Source organism: Blastomyces dermatitidis (assembly GCF_000003525.1).
Source record: "Blastomyces dermatitidis ER-3 genomic scaffold supercont1.2, whole genome shotgun sequence".
Taxonomy (NCBI): domain Eukaryota; kingdom Fungi; phylum Ascomycota; class Eurotiomycetes; order Onygenales; family Ajellomycetaceae; genus Blastomyces; species Blastomyces dermatitidis.
Window position 1 is genome coordinate 6,530,318 of NW_025544775.1, and position 25,469 is coordinate 6,555,786.

General features: G+C 30.6%; 2 protein-coding genes and 1 pseudogene across 3 annotated transcripts; 1 reads left to right on the plus strand and 2 right to left on the minus strand.

The window, feature by feature from the left end:
- Nucleotides 1-18,346: 18,346 nt before the first annotated feature.
- On the minus strand, nucleotides 18,347-18,616 carry BDCG_16524 (uncharacterized protein; the record flags this gene model as incomplete). Its single annotated transcript, XM_045425745.1, has 1 exon — nucleotides 18,347-18,616. One exon carries the CDS (start codon nucleotides 18,614-18,616, stop codon nucleotides 18,347-18,349), a length of 270 nt encoding a protein of 89 aa, XP_045279950.1.
- Nucleotides 18,617-20,810: 2,194 nt separating this feature from the next.
- On the plus strand, nucleotides 20,811-21,224 carry BDCG_02247 (uncharacterized protein; the record flags this gene model as incomplete). The annotated part of the gene is made up of 1 exon (XM_045417793.1): nucleotides 20,811-21,224. The coding sequence occupies one exon, from the start codon at nucleotides 20,811-20,813 to the stop codon at nucleotides 21,222-21,224; it is 414 nt and encodes a 137-aa protein (XP_045274523.1).
- A 3,277-nt stretch (nucleotides 21,225-24,501) lies between these two features.
- Nucleotides 24,502-24,590, minus strand: BDCG_16525 (annotated as a pseudogene). The gene has a single exon. The product of its transcript is annotated as a tRNA-OTHER (tRNA).
- Nucleotides 24,591-25,469: the final 879 nt, after the last annotated feature.

Sequence of the window (25,469 nt, forward strand, 5' to 3'; positions counted from 1 at the left end):
AAAAAAAATAAAAATAAAAACAAAAACAAAAGTAAAAGTAAAAGCAAAAATAACAATAGTAACAGAACACAAAGCTACTTCTCAATAATTTCTCTGTCAATCTTACAGTTAACAGGATCTGCCGGGTATAAAGAAAAACTCATTGACAACTTCTCATTGAAAAAATAGCTTGTATTATACAAGTCAATATTGTGATCTGCACTGACAACAACCTGAGAACCTTCTTCAACAAATAATTTCAGTATATAATTATGATAGAATCTGATCAATCAGTTGTTTATTATCAGCATGCTCTGCAACTTCTTCATGACATAGTAATAATTATTATCATCTTCTTACTTATAACACATCATCTCTCATGATCTTCTAATATAATATTTCACAATGATATAAGACTCTCTGAGAATCTATAATGATATCTATTAACATCTAAGCTTTCTCTAGAAATATAGTGAACATACAGCACAGTATATTAAATTATGAAAATGGCAATTATTGCATGCCTTTCTAACATCAGAAATAATACATTTATGCAACAGCTCAAATTCAGTCACATGAAGACAGCATGTGCAGATCTTCTCAGACTTTGTTGCATAGTAAGTGTCATAATAAGCTTTGAGAACAGTGAACTCAAGCTTGTGAATAGACATTGTTGTTTGACTAAACTGTTTAGTTAGAGGTTGATTTATACATCATCTATGATTAAGATTTAACTTACTTTCATTCAATTGAAGAACAGGTGAGTGAGTGAAGCAGCAGAGACAGCAGCAGGGGCAGTGACAGATGATGTGACAGAGGGATTTTCACATTGATAAGTAAGTAGATTGTTGCTGATTGAAAGAAAGATGAAGAAAATGAAGTAAGAAGCTCATATTTATACTTACAATATGAGTAAACAACACATGAGTAAGTTAATAATATCTAGATAAGTATATTTCTATTCACTTCTATAACTCTACAATTCATGATTGATTCAGAAGTTAGTAGAAGTTATTAGAAATTGCAAGAAGTTTACAGAAGATTTATTATAGAAGATGTCTAACTACTTGATAGTGTCATTTTCTATAGAGAAGTTGTCTCTTTCTCTGTGAGAAGAAGTTTGAACACAGTTAAAATGAGATATCTTTGTGAATATAATATCTGTGTTTACATTCTATTCATCAAATGATGTTTGTTTATAAGAGATTTGAATATCAATACTATTATTGTTACTTCACTGCTTGAATGAAGTGTGAACTTGAGCAGTTGTAGATATGTGAACTTATGAACTTGAAGAAGAATGAACTCAGAGACTTGAAGAAGAAGTGAACTGTAGAGTAGTGAAAGCACTGATAATAGATATGACTAGAGCAGCAGAGGCTTCAGTAGCAGTAACAGCAGCTGAAAGAGCTGTAGAGATCTCAGTGAAGATCTTATTAAGTTACTATACTCTTTTTACTGCATATTGAGTAGTCATCTGAGTCAGATTATTGTCTTTCATATGTCATACAGCTGTGAGCTGCTGAGCTGCTGTCATTTTGCTGATTAAATCACTACTTAACATTTCAGTAGATACTGCTATCTCTGCTGCTCTCTCTCTGTTTCTGATTATCTGATATTAATGTCTTTCTATGAGAATAGCTTCATATGCTTTATTTACAGCTGCAATTTGACTTGATAGAAAGCTGTGAAGCTGATCTTCAAATTTATCTTAATAGCTTCAAGTCTGAAGAAGATTGACAGTATCACACAATTCATTTTAATTAAATTCAAAGATAGATGTCTTCTGATGAAAAAGAGCAGCTATCTGTCACTGACATTGAGTAGATATAAATTGTAAAGCTGATACTGAAAAGTCTTGATCATGATGATACTGTTTCTTCACATGTTTAATACATCAGTTCTTAAGTTCTGACAGCAGAATGACACTGTGACTATTGTCTCAAAGTGCCTTGATGATGTTTGTAGTGAATGACTGTTTGAATACAGATATATAACTTGGATTGCATCTGCTGCAGCATTTCTTCACAGGAGTATTCATTCTATTCATGTCAAATGAGAGTCAATTCTTCTCAAGATAGATCAGAAGAGCTTTTTGATGACATGAGTCATTGATGATTCTCTTTCAGTCAGTGAAGAGATTGACTTATCTTTGCATTTCATTCTCTATTCATATCTTCACAGTGATTGTTCTACATTGACTTTGACTCTGACTTGTTATATTTGATGCAATACTTTCAGCATCAGATATATTCTTTAAGTTCATGAACTGTGATAGCTGACTGGCCTGATATTGAGTTCTTTGCTGAGATCTTTGTTTTACTGATAGTTGAGAAGATTGAACAGCTTTCTTATCATAATCTTCAGAGTCAAATGCTCAGTAGAGAAGAAGAATCAAGACATGACTTTTTCAATCTGATCTGTGACTTTCTCACTCACATTGTTATCAAACATCTGTGATATCATCTTTCTCAATAGGAAATCCTCATACAACAGTATACTCAACATCTGAAATATTTATACTCATACTCAGTGAGATTGTTATCATCATGATTTGTATTTTTGATATTGATTTCATGAACTTCTCAAAGCAAATATTCTGATTCACTTCAGACACTTGAAATGTGAAATACTGAATGATGTCATTAATGAAAGAGATGTTAGTATTATTAACATTCTGCCTGTTATTCTGACAGATCTGAAGAAGTATTGATCAGAAATATTACACTGCTTATTGAACCTTAACATGACTGTTAATAAAGATAATGATCTTTAAAATGTGTTGAGATATAATCTTTTCATTCATATCAATGACCTCATTCAATAAAAAATATAATATATCATAGAATACAAGTTTACTGTGTGAAATCAGATGTACACTGATAAAGATATCAGAATAATTAATGAAAGTTCAAATAACCTGAGTCTGTCATGAGTTTACATTAATAGAATGAAATTTAGTCTCTTGAAGAATGATATTCTCAGCTTTACTGCTGAGAATTGCAGAACAGTTAAATCAGACAATATTCTCATAAAGAAGTAATCTCAGATATCTCAGTCTGACAAACTGACTACAGAATTGACTTCACTGTGTGATAAGATGACACTCATTGATAGCTACAAGCTCAATCTTTTCTTGTAAAGTAGAGTCTTGAAGAACATGCTGAAATTACTTATAAAGAGCTTACTCTGAACTGAGCAGTATATATGTATACTCACTCTGTTGAATATGTTTGAGTAAGTCTTCTTATCTCTGAAGATTATCAGCACTGATCAGATAAGAATTGATACTGAGAAACTATGCTATATCTCTTATTTACTGATCATCAAGCTTGTTTAGAGAAATCAGTTGAATGATTATCTTTTCTATCAGAATTGTATAAAATTGAAGAATAAGACTCTTTTCATAGCTAGTTCTGGCAATGAATAAAGTGTTGCTATATTCATATATCATGTACTGAAGTATATGAACTTATTCTATGTATGACTGAAGAGTACACTCAGAATCTGAACACAGATCTTGAAGTATTTATTAAAGACAATACTGAATAATATTCTATTACTTATCAATACTATCTGATCTGATATAGCTCATAACAAGTTATGATATATCTTCAATATTTATTGAAAGTATTTACTTTAATAATGACTTTTGAAGCTGCTGTTGTAGCTGACTTACACATTTTCTTTGATTTCTCTTAATCATATTTGATGCAGTTGATGAGATGTTGTTCAACTCAGCTGTTAAAAAGTGACTCAGCTGTTAAAAAGAAGTGTTATATGATTGATTCAGAAGTTATTGAAAGATCTCAGAAGTTATCAGAAGTTGTCATAAGTTAATATACTATGTGAGATTATCAAGAGATCAGAAGTTATCAGAAGTTGTCAGAAGTTACTAAAAAATATACTCAGTGCTTTGACTATAGTCTCTGATGAATGAATAGATGTTTTGATAGCAAGATCAAGATATTGAATGACTAGACATGATTATGATTGAAAAATTAGCAAATTATTCCTGTGTTTAAAATCATAGTAGCAGTTTTCAACACAACACTTCATACTTAGAATATATATATTTTCAGATAAAAATTACATCAATCAACAGAAAATTGAAAAATTAATTTCTCAAGATAGTAGAGAAATGATCTATAAGTGATGTTACACAGTGATTCTATCTCAAATATTATAATTGAAGCAAATTGTTCCTGTGTTACTAATAAACAGGAACTGTTTTTTCTCAGACACTCCACAAAGAGTTTGCTGGGGATGTCCCATTTAGGTTTAGTGTAAGCCCTGTGACAGTTGATTGGCTCAGATGTTAGCAGGACTTGGCAGAAAGTAGCAGTAGTTCGGATTGAGTTAGCTCGGAGTGGAGTGGCTGAGTTTACTGAGATAACCCCCACGCAAGGCCAAACCCCGCCCATGATATGTCTCCGGCGCTACTGCTGCATCCGAGGTGAGCGTTAGAGGTTGCATCCATCGCCAACCCGCAGGGAAACGTGGCTGACCTGGAATAACATTGGCATCTTGCTCTGACTTCCGAGGAGCCGTAGACCTATTTGGTGCGTTTTGTCGGGGGATCCTAGGATGAGAGATATTCAAGCATTTCCTGTGCATTTCATTTCTTTTTGATGCACTCCGTATGATAAACGTCTCCTTCGTGTCCTTGCGTGCAAAAAATTCAGACGCTGGTCAATTCAGCCAACCGTTGCTGAAGAGTTCATGACTGGCTGCTCGGAATCTGCGAGGAGGAGAAGAGGAACCAACAATATCAAGCCTATGATCGCATGCCCATGCGAATATCTGTATCTACATGTACGGCTTTGAAGAGGTGAAAGAGCCTCAAAGGGTTGCTTATGTCACAGATCGTAATTAACTTAACTAGTTAACGAAGTTATTAGTTACTATTCCCTTCCCCCAGCCTGGGGATCTCCTTTGGGTGTCTATGAAGAAAAACTTCCAAAAAATAAATAAATAAATAAATAAATTAATTAATTAATTCTTGCATTCTGGCAGCCATCCCAGCAAATCATCTTCAAACCTGGCAGTTTCCCCCACCTAAACCTCCAGTCTGCAACCTAACCCGATTGATGTTTCTTTTAGTTCTCAAACATCCAATAACAAGCCCTTTCGTACGCCGCAACCAAGAAGGCAAAACGTTAGGGGAAACTTCTTTCATTATCTATCCAGATTCCATGGAACTGGTTTTTCGGCGGTTGTCCTAATTCCATGACGATTGGCCACATTCAATTGAGCCTTGCAATGTCTCTTTGAGATGGTTAGTGCGGACTTTCTTACGATTGCCACCCTTTGTAACAAAGAAAAAGAGATATGGAAAGAGAATACAATTCCTTGCTCTAGTATATATACCATACATGCTTGGTAGCCAGATATATTCTTTTGACTGACTCAAATTTCTATGTGTTCTCATCCAATGGAGCATTTACAGACTATGAATTGTTCAAGTTTGTAGCCCGGATTCGTGATGATATCTTTTGCGAATCATCAATCAGAACTGAAAAATGCTTTTCTACCTAGAACCTCATTTCTACGCAGTGTATCAGATATAGTGATCTCAATGACATTAGACTGACCGTGTGACCATGTCTGGAACCAGGACCAGATTTTTTGATAGTCTCATTACCAATTTGACTGATCCCATTACACAGTTTTAACATTAGATAGTAGTCTCATACTGTCTCAGTGAGACTTACTGTCTACTCTTGTCACATTTTTCAAATGAGATCATGATTTTCACTTCTCAATTTAAATTATTTTTATTGCTTTAAATGACTTTAAATCTCATTTGAGTATTATCAAAAAGTGTTACTTTTTAAAAAATTAAAAATAATCTAAAAAAAACCTTAAAATGTCTAAAAATAGTAACTTTATACTAAGAATGAGACTAAATAGAATTAAATGAGATTACTTTCTCATTTTTTTCAAGTCATGATTTCATTTTAAAATCTGATATATAGTTACTTTGCATGTTTTTTTAATGACTAGTTTCAGTGAAATTCACATTAAGAAATGTATAGAACTAGATTAAATAAGACTAAATATAAAATTCATGATCTCAGTAGTTAGTCTAAATTTCATATATAATTTCTTTTCACTGATAGTAGATCTTTAATTCATGACTTTTAAATTTATCTCTACTATCTCAGTATAAAGTCTTAATTCAATATTAAGTAGTAATCTTAATTTTATTAATAAAGATTATCAAAGATGCAGTTATCTTACTCTTTGATATTATAAGAATAAATTATCTGTAGTGTATAGTATTATCTATAATACTTATTCAATAATTAACTCTTTTCTGAGTAGAGAGATTGACTTTATCATATAGTGTACAGCTGTTATTTACAAGGTTTATGAAGAATCTCATCACAGATTTCACAGTTCTTATTATTAATATAAATATTGAATGTGTTATTTTTTATAAGAAATCTTGCTTCTCGCGAATTCTTTACCTTTATTTCTATCTCTTATGTAATTAATAGAGTTAGTAGCTCTTAGCTATACACAACTATATAGACTGAAGTTCATGAATACTATTTATAACTCAGCTTGAATACTATTATATATTTAATCTCTACATTTATCTTTCTATTATGAATACTTCTAGTAGTTAACAGTATATATTATATTAAGCTGTAAACATCTGAATAATTATCTATAAGCACTTATTCTTATATTTCAAGCTCTATCAGTCAGTAATCATCTATTATAACTGAAAGAACTAGAAACTTATATACTTTAATCTCTGTAAACTCTACTGCAGATATTCAGAAGTAATTATCTGAATTATGAATAACTTTTATAAAAGAAGTCTTAGAGAATTTATTAATTACTTATAAGATATTATTCTCTGTATCTGTGAAAGAGAAATTCTCTGAATTTATAAATAAATTAATCTTAGTAAAGAACATTCTTGAGTATCTCTTATAAAATTAAGCTATTTTTCTATAAGAAATACTTACTGTCTATAAACACTCTTAAACTAAGTCTCTAGATATAATCTTTAAAAATACTTATAAACTGAAAAGAAACTTTCTTAAGCTGTAATTACTTAAGATTACTTACTGAATTACAATCTATAAAAGCTTTTACAAGTTTATATTTGAAATTGACTCACAAGCTCAGCTGTGTAATATAAAAGATGAAGAAGATATTATCTATATAATAATAGATCTCTACTATACTGAAGTCAAGAACTAACTAGATTATTTAAAGAATAATTATAAGAGATTCTACTGATCTGTTCTTAAGATTTATCTAGAGAATAAGTTAAGAGACTCTATAAATTAAATAGAGAATATCTGAGCTGTAATCATTAATATTAGAAAAAGAGATAAGAAATCTGATAAAACTACTTACAGCATTTTATAAAATTATGATATAAATTATTAAGATTTATGAAAACAGAGCTCTGAAACAAGATCTAAATAATAATATTTATAAAAAGACTAAATAAAAGTATATAGAATAAGCTTATTAAGTAAGACTCTAAGTTCTTAATTCTGAAGAAACTGATAACTCTTATTTATTACTTACAGATCACTATAAGAGTTACAGATCTATAAAAAGTAAATTATTAATTAACTTTATAAGAGTTAGAATAACAGAGAATAGATTTATCAGAGAAAGATAATAAAATATAGAGAGATTTATATCTGACTACTAAGTAAAGAGAGAGAGCTTTATAAGCTTCTATAAATAAAGTATATAATAGAGAGATTAAGAAAAAGAGTCTTTACTTTATCTATTCTAAATTAGAATATCTCTGTATAAACTATTCAGATAAATTAAAATAGAAATTTAAGAAGTTATAAATAGAGTAAGTAATAATCTTCTTAAGAGTCTTAAAGTTGATATCTAAATCTGTTACTTTCTCAATGAAAATATATACTTATAAGAAGAGACTATACTACAGTACTATTACTCTATCAGTATAAGAAGTATTAATAAACTTAGAATTTCAGATTACTATAGTGTTTCTAAAGCTTATAGAGTGAATAAACTGAGTGATGAAAACTGAGAATCTACTCTTATAATAAGTAGAATATAAGAACTCAGATCTGAGAACTGAGAAACTTATAAAAGTTATCTTTAAATTATAAAATCTCTCTGAAATCTGAAGAAGATTTATAAAAACTATGATTATTACAGATATTACAGATAATATATACTTAAGACTTATATAACTTTAAATATATAATCTGTATATAACTGTCTATAAGTCAGGTTTATACTTCTGATCAGTGTTAACAGACTTACTTATAAAGATAAAATTAGTTAATACTATAGAGTTAATTAGAGAAGATAAGCTTATCTATATAATAACTTTATAAATATCTGAGAACTTCACAGTCATAAAAACTGAGCTTCAGATATTAGAGAAATATTAAGATCTTATAGAGATATTTATTATTATTATTATTATTATTCTTCAATTATAGATGTATGCAGTCAGAGACTATGACATCTACCTGAGAACTTTTAGTTCTCAGGGTTTTTCCTATATCTGTAAAGTTAACTATTATACATTCATCAATTTCAGATATGCAAAATCAGAAAATTCCAGCGCAGAATACAAAAACTGTTTACAAATTACAGTGTTTTAACATCTTCTGATACTTTGAAATCATTTGACAATATCATGACAAAGGAAAAGAGAACACAGTCTTAAAGATAGACACATTAAATAGATAGACAGAAAGAAATTGAAAGAAAAAGATAAAGTAAAGAAAGACTGTAACAAAACAAATTATTAAAAGATAGTATATAGCTGTTTTAACAGACTATATCTGATTGATTTCCTCCTCTTCATATTCAGATAATTCTGAATTTAGCTATTTTCTTATAGCTGCTTGAGTTTCTGATAGAAAGTCTATTAAATATTTAATTCCTGTCTCAGTTGAGAATAAGAATCTCATATTTAATTGATTTAGATCATACTTCTCTTTCAATCTGACTCTGAGACTATTGTATAACACACAGTGCATTACAATATACTCAGGATTCTCATTTGCATTGCAGAATGAGCATTCTATTGAGTCAAATCTATCATCAAATCTTTGTATATAAGATTTGAAATAGTCATGTTCTAGTTTCAGCTGTATTATAGATGAGAATATTTTCTTTTTATATTTAATTGAACAAGATTTCTACTTGAGTTTTATTTCAAATCTTGAATAATGTATACTCTTCTTTTGTTTCTGCCAGCTTTCATTTCACTTGTCTAGACAAGATTCTTTTATTTTTCTCTTTATAAAAGATCAGAACACAACTTTTTGAATAGATCTGCTTAATTCTGCACTCTTTTTTGCAGCTGAATCAGCCAATTCATTGCCATGAATATTTATATGAGCAGGAACTCAGTGTAAATGAATTATCAGCTTTAATATTCTTCTCTTTTGAATTTTCAAAACAGAGTTTAAGATCAGTTCAAGATTCATTTGATCATTATAAATCTGACTATTTCTAAGTCTTTTTAAAGCAGCTTGACTATCAGAGAATATTCATGCCTCTTTCAAACTATTTTCTCTTTTATGAGATTTTATTTCTATGAGTTTGAAAGCTTTCACTATTGCAAATAGTTCAGCATCAAAGACTTCAGATTCACAGCCTAGATTTCAGAAATCTGAGATAAAATTGATATTATCTTCAGTATAAGCAATGTCTGCATCTAATCTATTCAGATTCTCATTCTTTGAGTCATCTGAATAAATCAGAATAGAGTCTTTTATATTGATTGTAGAAATTCTCTTCAAATACTGTTCATATTCTTTCTCTTTTAATAGTTCACTTATTTATAAGTCTATAAGAGATTCAAGCTTTTCTCTTCAGAGAGATAACTTCTCATGATTCACTTTTTCAATATTTAAAGAAGAAAATTGATTTTTAATCAGAGAGCATAGTCTGTAAAGTTGAGAAGACATTTTCTTTGAAGAATCATTTTCATTTCAATCAAGAAATCTATTTCAATTCAGTTCATTTTCAGAGTTAATTGATGGAAATGAAGATGAGACTCTTTCTCTGATTATATGATTTGAGCTCATCTTTATAACTCTCAGAGCATAGTTCATACAGGCCTTTTCAAATCTAATAGCAGAAGAAGGAATTGAAGCTTCAATTTTCATTGCTTTAATAGAAGATGATTTAAATGCTCTCAGAATTCTTCTCAAGACTCTGTTTTGCAGACTTTGAAAGAGTTCAGTGAAATTCTCTTGATTATTTCATCAAACTTGAACTTCATAATCAGCTACTGATGTAATACAGGTTATATATAACTGTCTCATAGCCTGGAAGAATAGATCTCTCTCTGTATTTGATAGTCTGATTATGTTGTTCAATAGCCTTTCTGCCTTGACAGTTCTTTGTTGAATGTGATATTTAAAGTTCAACTTGGAGTTTAATTATACTTCTAATCATTTGACATTTACACTGGGTTTAATCTCTCTATTTAAAAGAGATAGAGACAGTTCTTTCTCATTGAATCTAGAAAAGAAATGAATTAACTCAGTTTTATTCATATTAAATTGAATTTGATTGATATCTGCTCTAACAAAGATTTTCTTTGCAGCTTCTTCAATCACTTTCAAATTCTCTTTGATAGTTTTTGAGCTGTAGACTAGATCAATATCATTCATATAACTTGAAGATCTCACTATTCTCATATTTCTATTCTTGAATAGATATGCAGTGTATATTGCAAATAAAATGAGTGAGATTGAAGATTCTTGTGATACTTCTATTTTTATCTCAGTCTTGTCTTGTTTCATTTCATCAAAGAAAAGTTGTATAATTCTTTTAGACATAAAACAGTTAACTCATTTTATTAGAGAAAGTGGCAGTTTTAACATCTTCAATGTCTGAATTAGCTTTGACTTTGAAACATGATCAAATGCTTCTTTTATATCAATAAAAACTGCAGTTGAGACCAGATCTTCATGCTTTGCTATTTGAATATCATGAATAACTGAGAGAACAGTGTCAATTGCAGAACACTGTTTTCTACTTCTCATTTATTCACTGAATAAAAGAGAATTACTGACAGAGCTTATAAAAGATAGTTGAGTAGCTATTATCTTTTCTAAAACCTTTTCTAGACAGTTCAATAGAGATATTACTCTATATGACTTAGAAATTGAAGTTTTTCTACTAGGCTTTGTAAGAATCACTTCAGTGGCTTCTCTCCAGCATTTAGAATGATATTCATTTTTCAAGAGATTGAAAAAGAGCTCAAAATATTTATTCTTTAAGTAGAAGTATGTATTTTGAATAATTAAGTGATTAATTGAATCAGGCCCTGCAGCAGTCTTAACTGAACTTGAGAAAATAGCTGACTCTAATTCATCTTGAGTAAGATCAGGCCATTCCCAGTCATTTTCATCAATGTAGTTAAGAAGTGATATATTCTCTTTCTCTGAATCTGAATCTGATGAGTATTGAAAGAGAGTTCTTATAAAAGCTTGACATTTTTTCTTAAAAGAGTTTGCTGTATATGATTCATTCTGAAACTCATATTCTAAGATTGAAAGTTTTGCTACACTTCTTGTTTTAGTATAGTTAAAAGCTTTAAAAACTTCCTTCTCTTATGCTTCTTCAAGAAATTTATTCCAGCAGTCTGTTTTAGCTTTTTTAATATCTGAAAAATATTTATTTCTGACAGCTTTGAACTCTTTATCAGATATTACATCATTCTTTCAATCTCTTCTAGCAGTAGCTAATTCTGTTCTTTTAGATGAGATATTCTCATTTCATCAAGGTTTTGAATACTCAGAAGATTTTCTCTTTGAAATACTATCTCTAACACTTGTTAGAATAATAGATGTAATAAGCTTCACTCTATTCTCAAGCATTTCATTTGAGATATCTTGACCAGAATTTCAATATAGCTCATTCTGTCTTTCAGATTTTAACAGTTTTATGCTTTCTTCAACTGCTTTCCAATCAGCTTTTTCAAAGTTAAACTGATTAGAGAGAAGAGGATTTTCACTCATTTGTTTTTCACTCAGTTCAATCTCAAATTGAATAATCTCATGACCTGATTCTGATGTCTCATTTGAATCAATAAACCGGTTTACAAGTCTTCTTTTCATTAGATTTTATGACATGAAGATTAGATCTATAATAGATTTCTGTTTTATGTCTTTTCTAAAGAATGTTTGTTGATCAGACTTATTAATCAAATCTATTGAATGCTCAAAGGTTCATTCAACTAGAGTATCAGCTCTCACTGCTCTCTTACATTCTGAATTTCATCAGAGATGATGTGCATTGAAATCTCCTGCAATTATAGAGTTTCTTGATGAAGTTATGTTCAGAAATTCTCTATCAATTGTTCAGATATTGTTATTTTTCTTCAATGACTTTTCATTATAGATATTTATAAGCTGTATAGTATCAAACTCATTTTCTTTATCTATAATATCACTCACCAGAATATCAGAGTCAGATATAATATCAAATCTTAGATTAAATTAATATCTTGATCTCTTTCTTTCATAGATCACTACTCTTGACTTTATCTCAGACTTTTGAGATAAAAAGCAGTAGTAGCTTGAATGAGAAATGACATATTTTTACTCAGCATCAAAATTCGGCTTCTGAAGCAGTACAAAATCAACTTTTTATTCAAATGCAATTTGAAGACAAGAATAAATGCAATTTGAGTTTTTATTCACATTATTTTAAATAAATGTGATTTTTGAAGAGTTTTTAAACTTTTTTTGTTGTTTTTGTTGTATATTCATACTAAAAGAGAGAAGAGTAGAATCTAATCACTATCATCAGATAGTAGATTATAACTATTCTTAAAAGTAGAAATCTCAACTGCTTGCATTATATCTAGTTTATTATCAGAGTCATTTCTCAATTCTCTAATCTTAACAGAAGTTTGAGAATTCAAATTCTGTTTACATTTAGCTGGAGAATTAGAGTTTGAAGATTTAGATAGTTGAGAGTTTCTTCTTTTTGAGCTTGCAGTTGTAAGTCTATTGGCTTGACTCTTCTCTTCAGTTCTAGATTGACTTTGAGCTTCATCTTTTCTTCAGTTCTTTTAAGTTCTAGAAGCAAACATACATTCTTTTGAGCTAGATGCATGTTTTTCTTTGCAATTATGTGATTCAAAGGTTGCTTAAGCCAGCGTACGATTACAGGCGTATGCCGGCTTCTTATATATTGTAATATCGTACGCTAATTTAATTAGCGGCTACTATGGCCCCTTTACACTCATACGCGTATGCTAGTAGTTCGGAAGTGTCTGCATACACTAGTAGTTCAGAAGCAGCCGCATTATTATTCAACAGTTGTATGTTCTTTCAAACCACATTCTCCCTTATCAGATTTGGTCACACTCATGTGATCATGTCATACATCCTAGCTTCATGCAGATTAGCTCATCACTAGCATTTCACAATTGTGTAATCTATTCCTGATTCAGCTAGTGTTCTGTGTACACTCTTACAAAGAAACTTTCACTATATTACATCACTCATTCACTAACTTTTCTCATTCTTCAATCATCTTCTTCATTTCATCATCATTAAATGTTACTATCATTCAAGATTTCTATTTCTTCTTCTATTCAACTCTTTCTATCTGTTCATCTATCACATTATACATGTTTCTGATAATAATCTCTCATTCTCATAACAAGCATCATTATAGTGCTTATACTGAGCAGTTTATTAACAGTAAGTGTAACATGTTGTGAAATGTGATCAGAACTTGTTTATTCTCTAATAATTATCAGAATATATTATCATGAATGATACATCTTCTTCATCTTCTTATACATCTTTAATCATTTTCTTCAGCAGGTTTCTGATCATGTCTTCTGACATAATTTTATATAAATGCAGATGCTGATATGTTTGTTTTTATTCATGTAGAATCTTCATGTGTTGACAGATTTACATTCACTGATGATAGTGAACCTGATATTGAATCATTAATTGAGAACTTGAAGAACATGATAATAAAGAAATTATTTATATTATGTATAACTGAGTCTTCTGTGTCTCTCTCTGCTTTCTCTGTTTCTTTCTCTGCTGCTCTCTCTTAATCTTCTACATCTGTCTCTGTGTCTGATTCTCCTGCTTCTGCTATCTCTGTTCCCGCAATTCTCACTTCTGCCACTTCTGGTTTTACTGTCTCTGCTTTTATTATCAGCTCTTCTCATTTCAAGAAGATGTTATATAGACTTAATGAATCACATTTCTCAGTGTATACACTTCTGCTCTTCTTACTGATCTCTAGAATAATTTATTGTATAAAGATAGTATATAACATAACTATCTGAAGCTTGATCACAGACACTGATTATTATATTCATTTTAAATATTCATAATAAGATAATTATTCATTTATACTAGAGAATCATCTTCTCTCTTAACAGTGTTGAGATTATAAGTCTTTTTTCTTTTTCATCTTTTTCTTTTCAACACTGATTTTTCTGTTCTTAGAGAAAATTATTATGAATTTTACTGTGTATGAAGTCATGATATTCACAGATATTAAGAAGCTTTTCATAACTGTAAAGTTCAATATTATGAGAATATCTGTTCTGATGAATTTCTTCAGAATGATAGATCTGTATCAGTCTATTCTCTAGTATCTATCATTTAACTTCATAATGCAGACAAAAGATATCTGTGTTTTCAGAAACAGAAACATGAATGTCATACTCTTTTACATCTGTGAGTGTGAGACTTATACACTCTGTCTGAGATATTATCATGAAAATGAGCTGTTCACATACTATGTTCTACTTTCTGTATTCTCTCATGTCTCTCTCTCTCTTTCTGAGAAGCCTTGTGTGTGTTATAATTATGTGTACAATTCTAAGATCAGTGAGTGTTCATTTGATAATTATTATCTCTGCTTTTGTGATTTTATATGCTAACAATAGTTCTTAGTTACTCTGATGTCAGAGATTATTTTAATTGAAGATGATAACACTGCTGAGACTACTCTCTCTCATCTTCAAGCTTCTTTCATTGCTTTCTCTTTCTTCTCTGCAGAGAAGATTGTGTACACACTGAGTTATAAGTGTTCAGCTCTGAGTAACTTCTGTTATTTATTCAGTTCTGCATCTTCTTCTTTCATTTCTTCTGTCTCTGTCTTCTCTGCTCTGACTTCTGATTCTGTGAGTTCTGTACTCTTCTTCAATTTCTCTATGTATATACATACACATTTCTATATTGGCATTTCAGTCAATCTTGTGATAAATGACATTAATGTTGTATGCAGAGCAGTAGAGAAATCAGAGATATATATAATGTTGTTATAAGAGTGACTTACAGCTCTCAAATCTCTTACAGATCTCAAGTTTTGAGATTTTCTTTGTTTTTGATGTTTTTCAGATAGTGTGATGTTAGAAATAGATTAAACATGTAATGTATGAAAATGAATAAAGTATGTATAATAACATTTGTCTTTTACAGCTGACTCTTATGATTGATGATCAATTCATTATTTCTTTTCTTTTCTTACACTTTTTCTTTATCTGCTAGTCACTACTCTTATGTGACCTCTATATAATACAGTGTTCAGTGACTAGATTCAGCAGCTTTCATCTTTTGTGATTCTGTCTCATGTATTATACTGTCTCTCTTCACTCACTCAGACTACTACAGTGAACAGTTTATTAAAACTAACCTTGTCTGATCTCTGAGCATCTTCAGAGATTAAGATGACTTGATTTCATATGTCTGCAGATGTTTCAGATAGTTCATTCTCTGTAATCTCTATAATTGAACTGATGTAAACAGTTAAATTCAACTCTGAATTTCTTTTTCTTCTGCAATCTGACTCATGTACAAGTCTGTCACTCTGAGACTGCTCTTTACTGTGTTATGTCTACTGTCTGTAGTATGTTATTATATAATCAGCTATAGTCTTATCACTTATTGAAGTATAGTATTTATCTAATTTCTTCATTTCTTCTCATTCTTTTCTTATAATTGTGAAAAGATTGAAATAAGTGAGATTATCTGATTTGTAAGTGTCTATGATTTCTCTTACTTCATAAGACTTTTCAATTGTAAGTCTCTTCTTTTTCAACACTGATAATAGTACTGTGAATAATTATAATCTGCTCAGATCTTGCATCTTTACTTTTATAAGTTATGAATTATTGATTAAGTTGTGTAAGATCTGTCTCTCTGGTTCTTTCAATGCATATGTTCTCAGAGAATGTGATTTGAGTATCTTATATGACTCAAATCATCTAGATTGAAACTTCTCAGAATTCTTATTGTATATAAGAACTTATATTTTCATCTTGAGACTTGATTTCTTAACTAGTGAGTCTTGTATTCTTTTCAATTGAATTGCTTGATTTAGGAGTAACTTGTTAGCTTTTGTGCGTGCATGGCTGATCTCTTTCAATCTTGATTCTGTGTCTGTGACTGTTGTGTCTGCAACTGCTGTTTTCTCTCTCATCTTTTCTGAAGCATTCTCCAGGATGCGCGGATGCAATTCATACAACAGGTAGAATAATGAATACTTGAAGACTGCATGCTGTTGAATCCGCATGGTCAGTAGTGCCTGCTCAAGATATTCATCTCATAGTCTTGTAGACTTGTTCACTAGATATTTCATCAGTATATTACTCAAGATTTCATTCAAGTGTTTTATCTTTCTATTCATCTATGAATGATATAATGTTGTTCTACAATGTCTTGTCTGTAACTAGCTCATGAAATGTCTCATCACTTCTTCTATGAGATTTACACTGTTATTAGTTAGAATCTTGTGTGACATTTCATAGTTGATATAGATCTCATTATATAGAAACTTCATCATCATCTTCTCTATCATCTCTGAAACTGCTTTTACAACTGATCAGTCAGTAGTGTAATTAATAGCAGTGATTATTCATTAATTTTCATTTGATGTCTGTGATAATATGTCTATGAGATTCATCTCTTATTGTTTAAACAGTTGTATTGTACACTTTATCTGATGTTATACTTTCTCATATTCTAATCCTTTCTTAGATTCTTTTGCAATCTGATAATTCAGGCACTTGTGAGTGTACATCTGAATGTCCTCAGTCATGCTTGGCCAGTATACTCTTGATTTGAGTATATTCATGAGTTCAGGGCTTTCTAAGTAACTGAATTCTTTATGCATGTGAGTCATCAAGTCACATTGAAATGAAGGTTCTAGATAGGGAGCTTCTGTGTATTCTAGATCACAGTAAAGTACAATGTCATTTTCCAATTTTCTCAGCTTGAAGTTTGGAAGCATCTCTTCTACTACTTTCGCAAGATGCTTGTTATCCGACACCTTGTCATTCTCCAAGCAAGAGATCATGGCGTTCACTCATTCTGATTGCAGCATCATTTTTTCGGTCGTCATTGAAGCTTGGTGGCTCCGGCAGATCTCCTGGCTTAATGTATTTCATGCTCAGATTCTCATCCTGCACAGCGGTCTCTGATGATGTGTACACTTCTGAAGAGATTGTGAATGATTATAATGAGATCTTCAGGTTCAGTGTAGTCACTTATCTGTGTAAATGTTCAATCTCTCACTGCAGATCTAAGATCTGGTTTTCTCTATTCTTATTAATGATAGTGATTGTGTTGACAAAGCTCTTCATAGTGAATGCTTGATCTGCAGTGAATGTCAATTATTATTTGACTTTTATCTCAGCCTGTCACTGTGTATACAAGGCCTTGATCTTATTTAGAATTCTTGTACATGTACAGAGCTTTGATTTCAGTTCAGCAGTTTCAGTTACTTTTCTTACTGCTTTGAGTAAACTCTCTGAGAGGTTCTGCATATCTTTCAGTTCAGATAGCAGAGAAGAGTGTTATTTATATTGACTAGAGAAGATATCTATTTCAGTGATTTCTTATTAATTATATAATGTCTATTATTATATTACTGTATTATTATATCACTATATCACTGTATCATTATATCACTATATTGTTCTGTTATTATTGTACAACTCTGATAATGGTCATCTCTTTCTTTTATCTCTTTAAGTGAAGAGCAGTCTTCTTTGAATCTGGTTCACTGCTCTCATTTCTTTTTCTCACATCTTATTCATTTACATACATAGTATTCATCTGAGTATGAAGTTTTTCTCTAATAAGTGAAGCAGTATCAATCAGATGCTTTTCTACTCACTGCTTTTCATACACTATCTTTTAAAGTGTTCTAGAACCACACTGGCATAATAACTATGAATCACTTTGTAGATGAAATTATCATGTTCTGAAGAAGTCTGCACTTCTCACCAGTTTTTAGACATGCTATCAGATGTGATTCAAAGGTTGCTTAAGCCAGTGTATGATTACAGGTGTACACTGACTTCTTATATATTGTAATATTGTATGCTAATTTAATTAGCGGCCGCTATGGCCCCTTTACACTCATATGCATACGCTAGTAGTTCGGAAGCGTCCGCGTATGCTAGTAGTTCGGAAGCAGCTGCGTTATTATCCGACGGTCGTACGTTCTTCCGAACCACAATTAGAGCACTTAAGCAGAGTATGTTGACAAATTTCACCTCTTTTTGAGCATGTTTCACATTTATGCTCACTAGTTTTGTGATCTCTGGCACAGAATGCACACTTTGAGTCTCTAAAACATGAGATTGCAAAGTGTTCATATCTTTGACAGTTTGAACACTGTGTTTGAGCTTTGAGATTCATTCTTGAGTCTTTGTATTCATGAACTCTCATTTTCAAATCTGCTACTCTTACTTCAGAGATCTTTGACTGTTTAAGTGTTTTTATATATACTAGAACAGAGGCATTTCTCCTGCTTTGTCTGAACTCAATTGAATTTAGTTATACAGACTTCTTTCTCAGTTGAATAGAGTTGTATTCTTTCAATTCATTTTTGAGAAGTAGCATTTCTTCTTCACAGTCAAAAATTTCAACTGAAATATCATGAAGAATGAATTTATCTCACTTTTCATCTCTTTCAGATAGAATTGTTGTGTTTAACAAAGATTCTACTGCTGACTTTCAGAGATTCTCATTCTGAATAAGGAATTCAGCACTGAATTCAGGCATTGTAGTCAGAATGATGAAGTTTTCAAAGAATGATGACTCAATTGAAGCTATAACTGGTTTTTGAACTTCAATATCAGTCATTAATTGAGAAAAGAACTGCTGATTAATTTCATTTCTGATTCTGAAAATGAGATTTGAGTTTAGCTTGTTTCTTTGCAGAATGTCCTGATTTGAGACTTTGAGAATAAGTCTTCTATTTCTGAAGATTTGAAAGTTTTTCTCTTTTTGTATTTTCTTTTTCACTTTTCTATAAATAGGGGCATGAGCAGTATTCTTCTCAGTTTTCTCAGGATTTTGAGCAGGTTTTGAGATAGCAGATTTAGAGACAGCAGATTCAGCTGCTTGAGCATATGTTTTCTTCTGATTCAAAGAAGAAGAAGAAGTAGGAAAAAAGAATAAAGAAGAGTAAGATGAAGAGTCAGTGATTGTACTAGGAATTTTCAATGTTTTTTGAACTGTGTTTGAGATTCTAAGTTTGAACTTGATCATCTTCTGTAGTTGTCTAGCCTGAGTATGAAGAATTAACAGAACTTCTTCATTCATCTCACTCAGACACTGTTTTTCAAGAATCTTGCTTGCTTTTTCAAGTTTCTGTATTTTAAGAACTTGTTGTTTCTCTATTTCTTCTTTCTTTCTTCTCTTCAGAATTTCAATCTCAGAAATAGCATTTAAGAAAGCATCTTTTTTCACATCAACTGAGTGTATTTTTGAACTCATTGTTTTCACTCAATGAAAAGTTGATCAGACTGTTTCAATTGAGATATTTCTAAGTCTGTTTTCAATTGAAAAGTTGGTCAGACTGTTTCAAAAGAAGAATAAAAGACTTTTGTGTATAAAACACCTGATTTTTTTCACACTAGTTCAGTAACTAGGTTAGATTTTTGAAGAGAATCTAATAAACTAAAATTGATTTTTGAGATAAATCAATAAAATCTTTACAATCTCTTTCTTGGGATACAGTGAGAAAAAGTATGATATCAATTAATAATAAATCAGATGATATGACAGTTTTTGAGAGAAAAACTGACAAAAAATAAATCAATTTTTTGCAGAGAAATTGATTAAAACTATTCAATTTTATTCTAAATCATTCAATTCTCCTCACACAACAAGTGTGCAACTCAAATCAGTTAATAAAGAGTGTAAAAAAGAATTAAGTATTAATGAAAGCTCTTCAGCCACTGAAATAGTAATTCTTACTTAAAAGAATATGAAATTATGACAGAAAACAACTCTGTTTTTAATTCTTTGTAAGAATATTGTGTAAAACCCAGAGAAAAACACCTTACTTTTTCAAGAGAAGTAAAAAACTATTTCTAAGATCTTTTTTTTTTTGCATTAACTGCTGCAGAAGAATGAGATAGAAACTGCTAAGATATGCACTACTGTATATTCTCTATCAAGACTTTCTCTCTTCAGAGTCTTGATATTATAGAGAATATAAGTCTGTTTCTATATGATAATATAAATATTGCCAGCGGGATGTAGAGGAACTGGTTATTTATATCTCAAAATAGAAGACTTTGTCAATGATTATATCAATATAGAGTTAATTCTCAAATTCAATAGAAATCTAGTATTGCTGTTCTCAATCTCTTGCAGAATCTATTGAATATTGAGGTATTAAAACTAGATTTAATATATCTCACTGTGCAGGGATCAAAGGCTCAGTCAGACCTTGGGGTATACTGATTTTATAGTTGTTAGTGTGCTGTTGACTCGTTGTCTGTTGATTATGTGCTTGATATTATCGCCGAGGTATCATTTTGTATTTTTCTGCCGGGGATGGGCCAGATTGGAAAGGGCGGTACGAGGGTGGGACTTGGCGTTGGTGTTTTGGAACATCAAAGATGGACAGGGTTTTCGCGGAGGTCGCTCCTCAGATATCTCCACAACTACAGATCGGGGATCTTCCAAAATCGAGAAGATTGGTGCAGGCTAGGTCTCTTCACCTTACAATTTGTATGGCAATTTGGCCCGGGGTTGTGGTGTGATAGGGGAGAATGGGGGATAATCCCACGCAGGAGTTCCGAACGACGTCTGGTTCACATTTGGCTGGATAACTCCACCACCACACGGGGTATGCGGTCGGCGATGGGGTCAAAATGCTCGTATGATCGAGGGCTTTTCGATGGATCTATCGGCGGGTTCTTATTCGAAAAATCGAGCGAGTTCATGGTGGAGCGGTTGCAAGCATAGATGACTTCTGATAGAGATATTTAATTTAACTAAGATAGCTGAGTTTTTATCTTACTATAAGAAGAATCTGATAAAAAAGCTAAAACAGACTGCTGGAATAAATTTCTTGAAGAAGCACAAGGAAAGGAAGTTTTTAAAGCTTTTAACTATACTAAAACAAGAAGTGTAGCAAAACTTCCAGTCTTAGAATATGAGTTTCAGAATGAATCATATACAGCAAACTCTTTTGAGGAAAAATGTCAAGCTTTCATGAGAATTCTCTTTCAGAACTCACCAGATTCAGATTCAGATTCAGAGAAAGAGAATATATCACTTCTCAACTATATTAATGAAAATGACTGGAAATGGTCTGATCTTACATAAGATGAATTAGAGTCAGCTATCTTCTCAAGTTCTGTTAAAACTGCTGCAGGGCCTGATTCAATTAATCACTTGATTATTCAAAATACATATTCCTACTTAAAGAATGAATATTTTGAGCTCTTTTTCAATCTCTTGAAAAATGAATATTATTCTGAATACTGGAGAGAAGCCACTGAAGTGATTCTTGTAAAACCTAATAGAAAAACTTCAATTTCTAAGTCATATAGAGTAATATCTCTATTAAACTGTCTAGGAAAGATTTTAGAAAAGATAATAGCTACTTAACTATCTTTTATAAGCTCTATTAATAACTCTCTTTTATTCAGTGAATAAATGAGAGATAGAAAACAATGTTCTGCAATTAACACTGTTCTCTCAGTTGTTTATAATATTTAAATAGCAAAGCATGAAGATCTGGTCTCAACTGCAGTTTTTATTGACATAAAAGAAGCATTTAATCATGTTTCAAAGTCAAAGTTAATTCAGACTTTGAAGATGTTAAAACTGTCACTTTCTCTAATAAAATGAGTTAACTGTTTTATGTCTAAAAGAATCATACAACTTTTCTTTGATGAAATGAAACAAGACAAGACTGAGATAAAAATAGAAGTATCATAAGAATCTTCAATCTTATCTATTTTATTTGCAATATACACTGCATATCTATTCAAAAATAGAAATATGAGAATAGTGCAATCTCCAAGTTATATAGATGATATTGATCTAGTCTACAGCTCAAAAACTATCAAAGAGAATTTGAAAGTGATTGAAGAAGCTGTAAAGGAAATCTTTATTAGAGCAGATATCAATCAAATTTAATTTAATATGAATAAAACTGAGTTAATTCATTTCTTTTCTAGATTCAATGAGAAAGAACTATCTCTAACTCTTTTAAATAGAGAGATTAAACTCAGTGTAAATGTCAAATGATTAAGAGTATGATTAAACTCTAAGTTGCATTTTAAATATCACATTTAACAAAGAACTGTCAAGGCAGAAAGGCTATTAAACAATATAATCAGACTATCAAATACAGAGAGAGATCTATTCTTCCAGGCTATGAGATAATTATATATAGCCTGTATTACATCAGTAGCTGATTATAAAGTTCAAGTTTGATGAAATAATCAAGAGAACTTCACTGAACTCTTTCAAAGTCTGTAAAACAGAGTCTTGAGAAGAATTCTAGAAGCATTCAAATCATCTTCTATTAAAGCAATAGAAATTGAAGCTTCAATTCTCTCTTCTGCTATTAGATTTGAAAAGGCCTGTATGAACTATGCACTGAGAGTTATAAAGATGAGCTCAAATTATATAATCAGAGAAAGAGTCTCATCTTCATTTTCATCAATTAACTCTGAAAATGAACTGAATTGAAATAGATTTCTTGATTGAAATGAAAATGATTCTTTAAAGAAAATGTCTTCTCAACTTTACAGACTATACTCTCTGATTAAAAATCAATTTTCTTCTTTAAATATTGAAAAAGTGAATCATAAGAAGTTATCTCTCTGAAGAGAAAAGCTTGAATCTCTTATAGACTTACAAATAAGTGAACTATTAAAAGAGAAAGAATATGAACAGCATTTGAAGAGAATTTCTATAATTAATATAAAAGACTCTATTCTGATTTATTCAGATGACTCAAAAAATGAGAACCTGAATAGATTAGATGCAGGCATTGCTTATACTGAAGATAATATTAATTTTATCTCAGATTTCTGAAATCTAGACTGTGAATCTGAAGTCTTTGATGCTGAACTATTTATAATAGTGAAAGTTTTCAAACTCATAGAAATAAAATCTTATAAAAGAGAAAATAGTTTGAAAGAGATATGAATATTCTCTGATAGTCAAGCTGCTTTAAAAAGACTTAGAAATAGTCAGATTCATAATAATCAAATGAATCTTGAACTGATCTTAAACTCTGTTTTGAAAATTCAAAAGAGAAGAATATCAAAGCTGATAATTCATCTGCACTGAGTTCCTGCTTATATGAATATTCATGACAATGAATTGACTGATTCAGCTGCAAAAAAGAGTGCAGAATTAAGCAGATCTATTCAAAAAATTATGTTCTGATCTTTTATAAAGAGAAAAATAAAAGAATCTTATTTAGACAAGTGAAATAAAAGCTGACAGAAATAAAAGAAGAGTATACATTATTCAAGATTTGAAACAAAACTCAAGTGAAAATCTTGTTTAATTAAATGTAAAAAGAAAATATTCTCATCTATAATACAGCTGAAACTAGGACATGACTATTTTAAATCTTATATACAAAGATTTAATGATAGATTTGACTCAATAGAATACTCATTCTGCAATATAAAGAAGAATTCTGAGTATATTGTAATGCACTGTGTATTATACAATAGTCTCAGAGTCAGATTGAAAGAGAAGTATAATCTAAATCAATTAAATATGAGATTCTTATTCTCAACTGAGACAGAAATTAAATACTTAATAGACTTTCTATCAGAAACTCAAGCAGCTACAAGAAAATGACTAAATTCAGAATTATCTGAATATGAAGAGGAGAAAATCAATCAGATATAGTCTGTTAAAACAGCTATACACTCTCTTTTAATAATTTGTTTTATTATAGTCTCTTTTTATTATTATTATTATTATTATTATTATTATTATTCTTCCATTATACTCATATGCAAGCGGAGCTTATGATGAGTCCTTGCGTGATGTTAAATACAGGCCAAGTGTTAGTTATACAGAAGGAAATACAGGTGTTGAGACCACGTCAAGATAACAAGAACATAGGAAAATACAAAGGAGTGACAATTAGATACATGCGATAATAACTTTCCAGCCCAGGAACATAGAGCGATTCATTGAAGCAATTTGTACACCTCTGTATTTATTAGGAACCTGAGGTGCTTGAGTTCTGAATTTAATGTATCCCCTGCGGGTTTCGAACCCACGCGCCTTGGTTTCCCACGCCAAGGCGCTACCAGGTGGCCGCATTAACCATTCGGCCACTGAGGCATAGTCTCTTTTTACTTTATCTTTTTCTTTATCTTTTTCTTTCAATTTCTTTCTATCTATCTATTTAATGTGTCTATCTTTGAGACTGTGTTCTTTTTCTCTTTTCCTTTGTCATGATATTGTTAAATGATTTCAAAGTATCAAAAGATGTTAAAACACTGCAATTTGTAAACAGTTTTTATATTCTGAGCTGGAATTTTCTGATTTTACATATCTGAAATTGATGAATGTATAATAGTTAACTTTACAGACATAGGAAAAACCCTGAGAACTAAAAGTTCTCAGATAGATGTCATAGTCTCTGACTGCATACATCTATAATTGAAGAATAATAATAATAATAATAATAATAATAATAATAATAATAGAAGAATCTGATAATAGATTTAATAGAAGAGTAGAAACTCTTCTAAGAACTAATCTATAAGCTCTCTTATTATAAGACAGAGATCTTACAGACTTATATAAAGAAGAATCTGAAGAATAGCTTTATCTAATCTTTACAGATCTCTGTAGAAGTCTCTATAATATTTATAAAAAAGAAGAATAAAGATCTTAGATTATATATAAACTACTATAATCTGAACTTTAAGATTATAAAGAGTCACTATCTTCTATCTCTGATTAAGAATGTAATTAACTGTCTTGTAAGAGCTGTCATATTTATATAACTAAATATAATTAATATATATACACAGCTGTGAGTACAGTCTAAGAATGAATAAAAGACTGTCTTTAAAATTATACTGAAATTATTTGAATATCTAGTAATATCTTTTGATTTAACTAATATCTTCACAGTATTTCAGTCTTTTATTAATAAAATACTTCATGTATATCTGAATATCTTTATAATAATATATCTGAATGATGTGATAA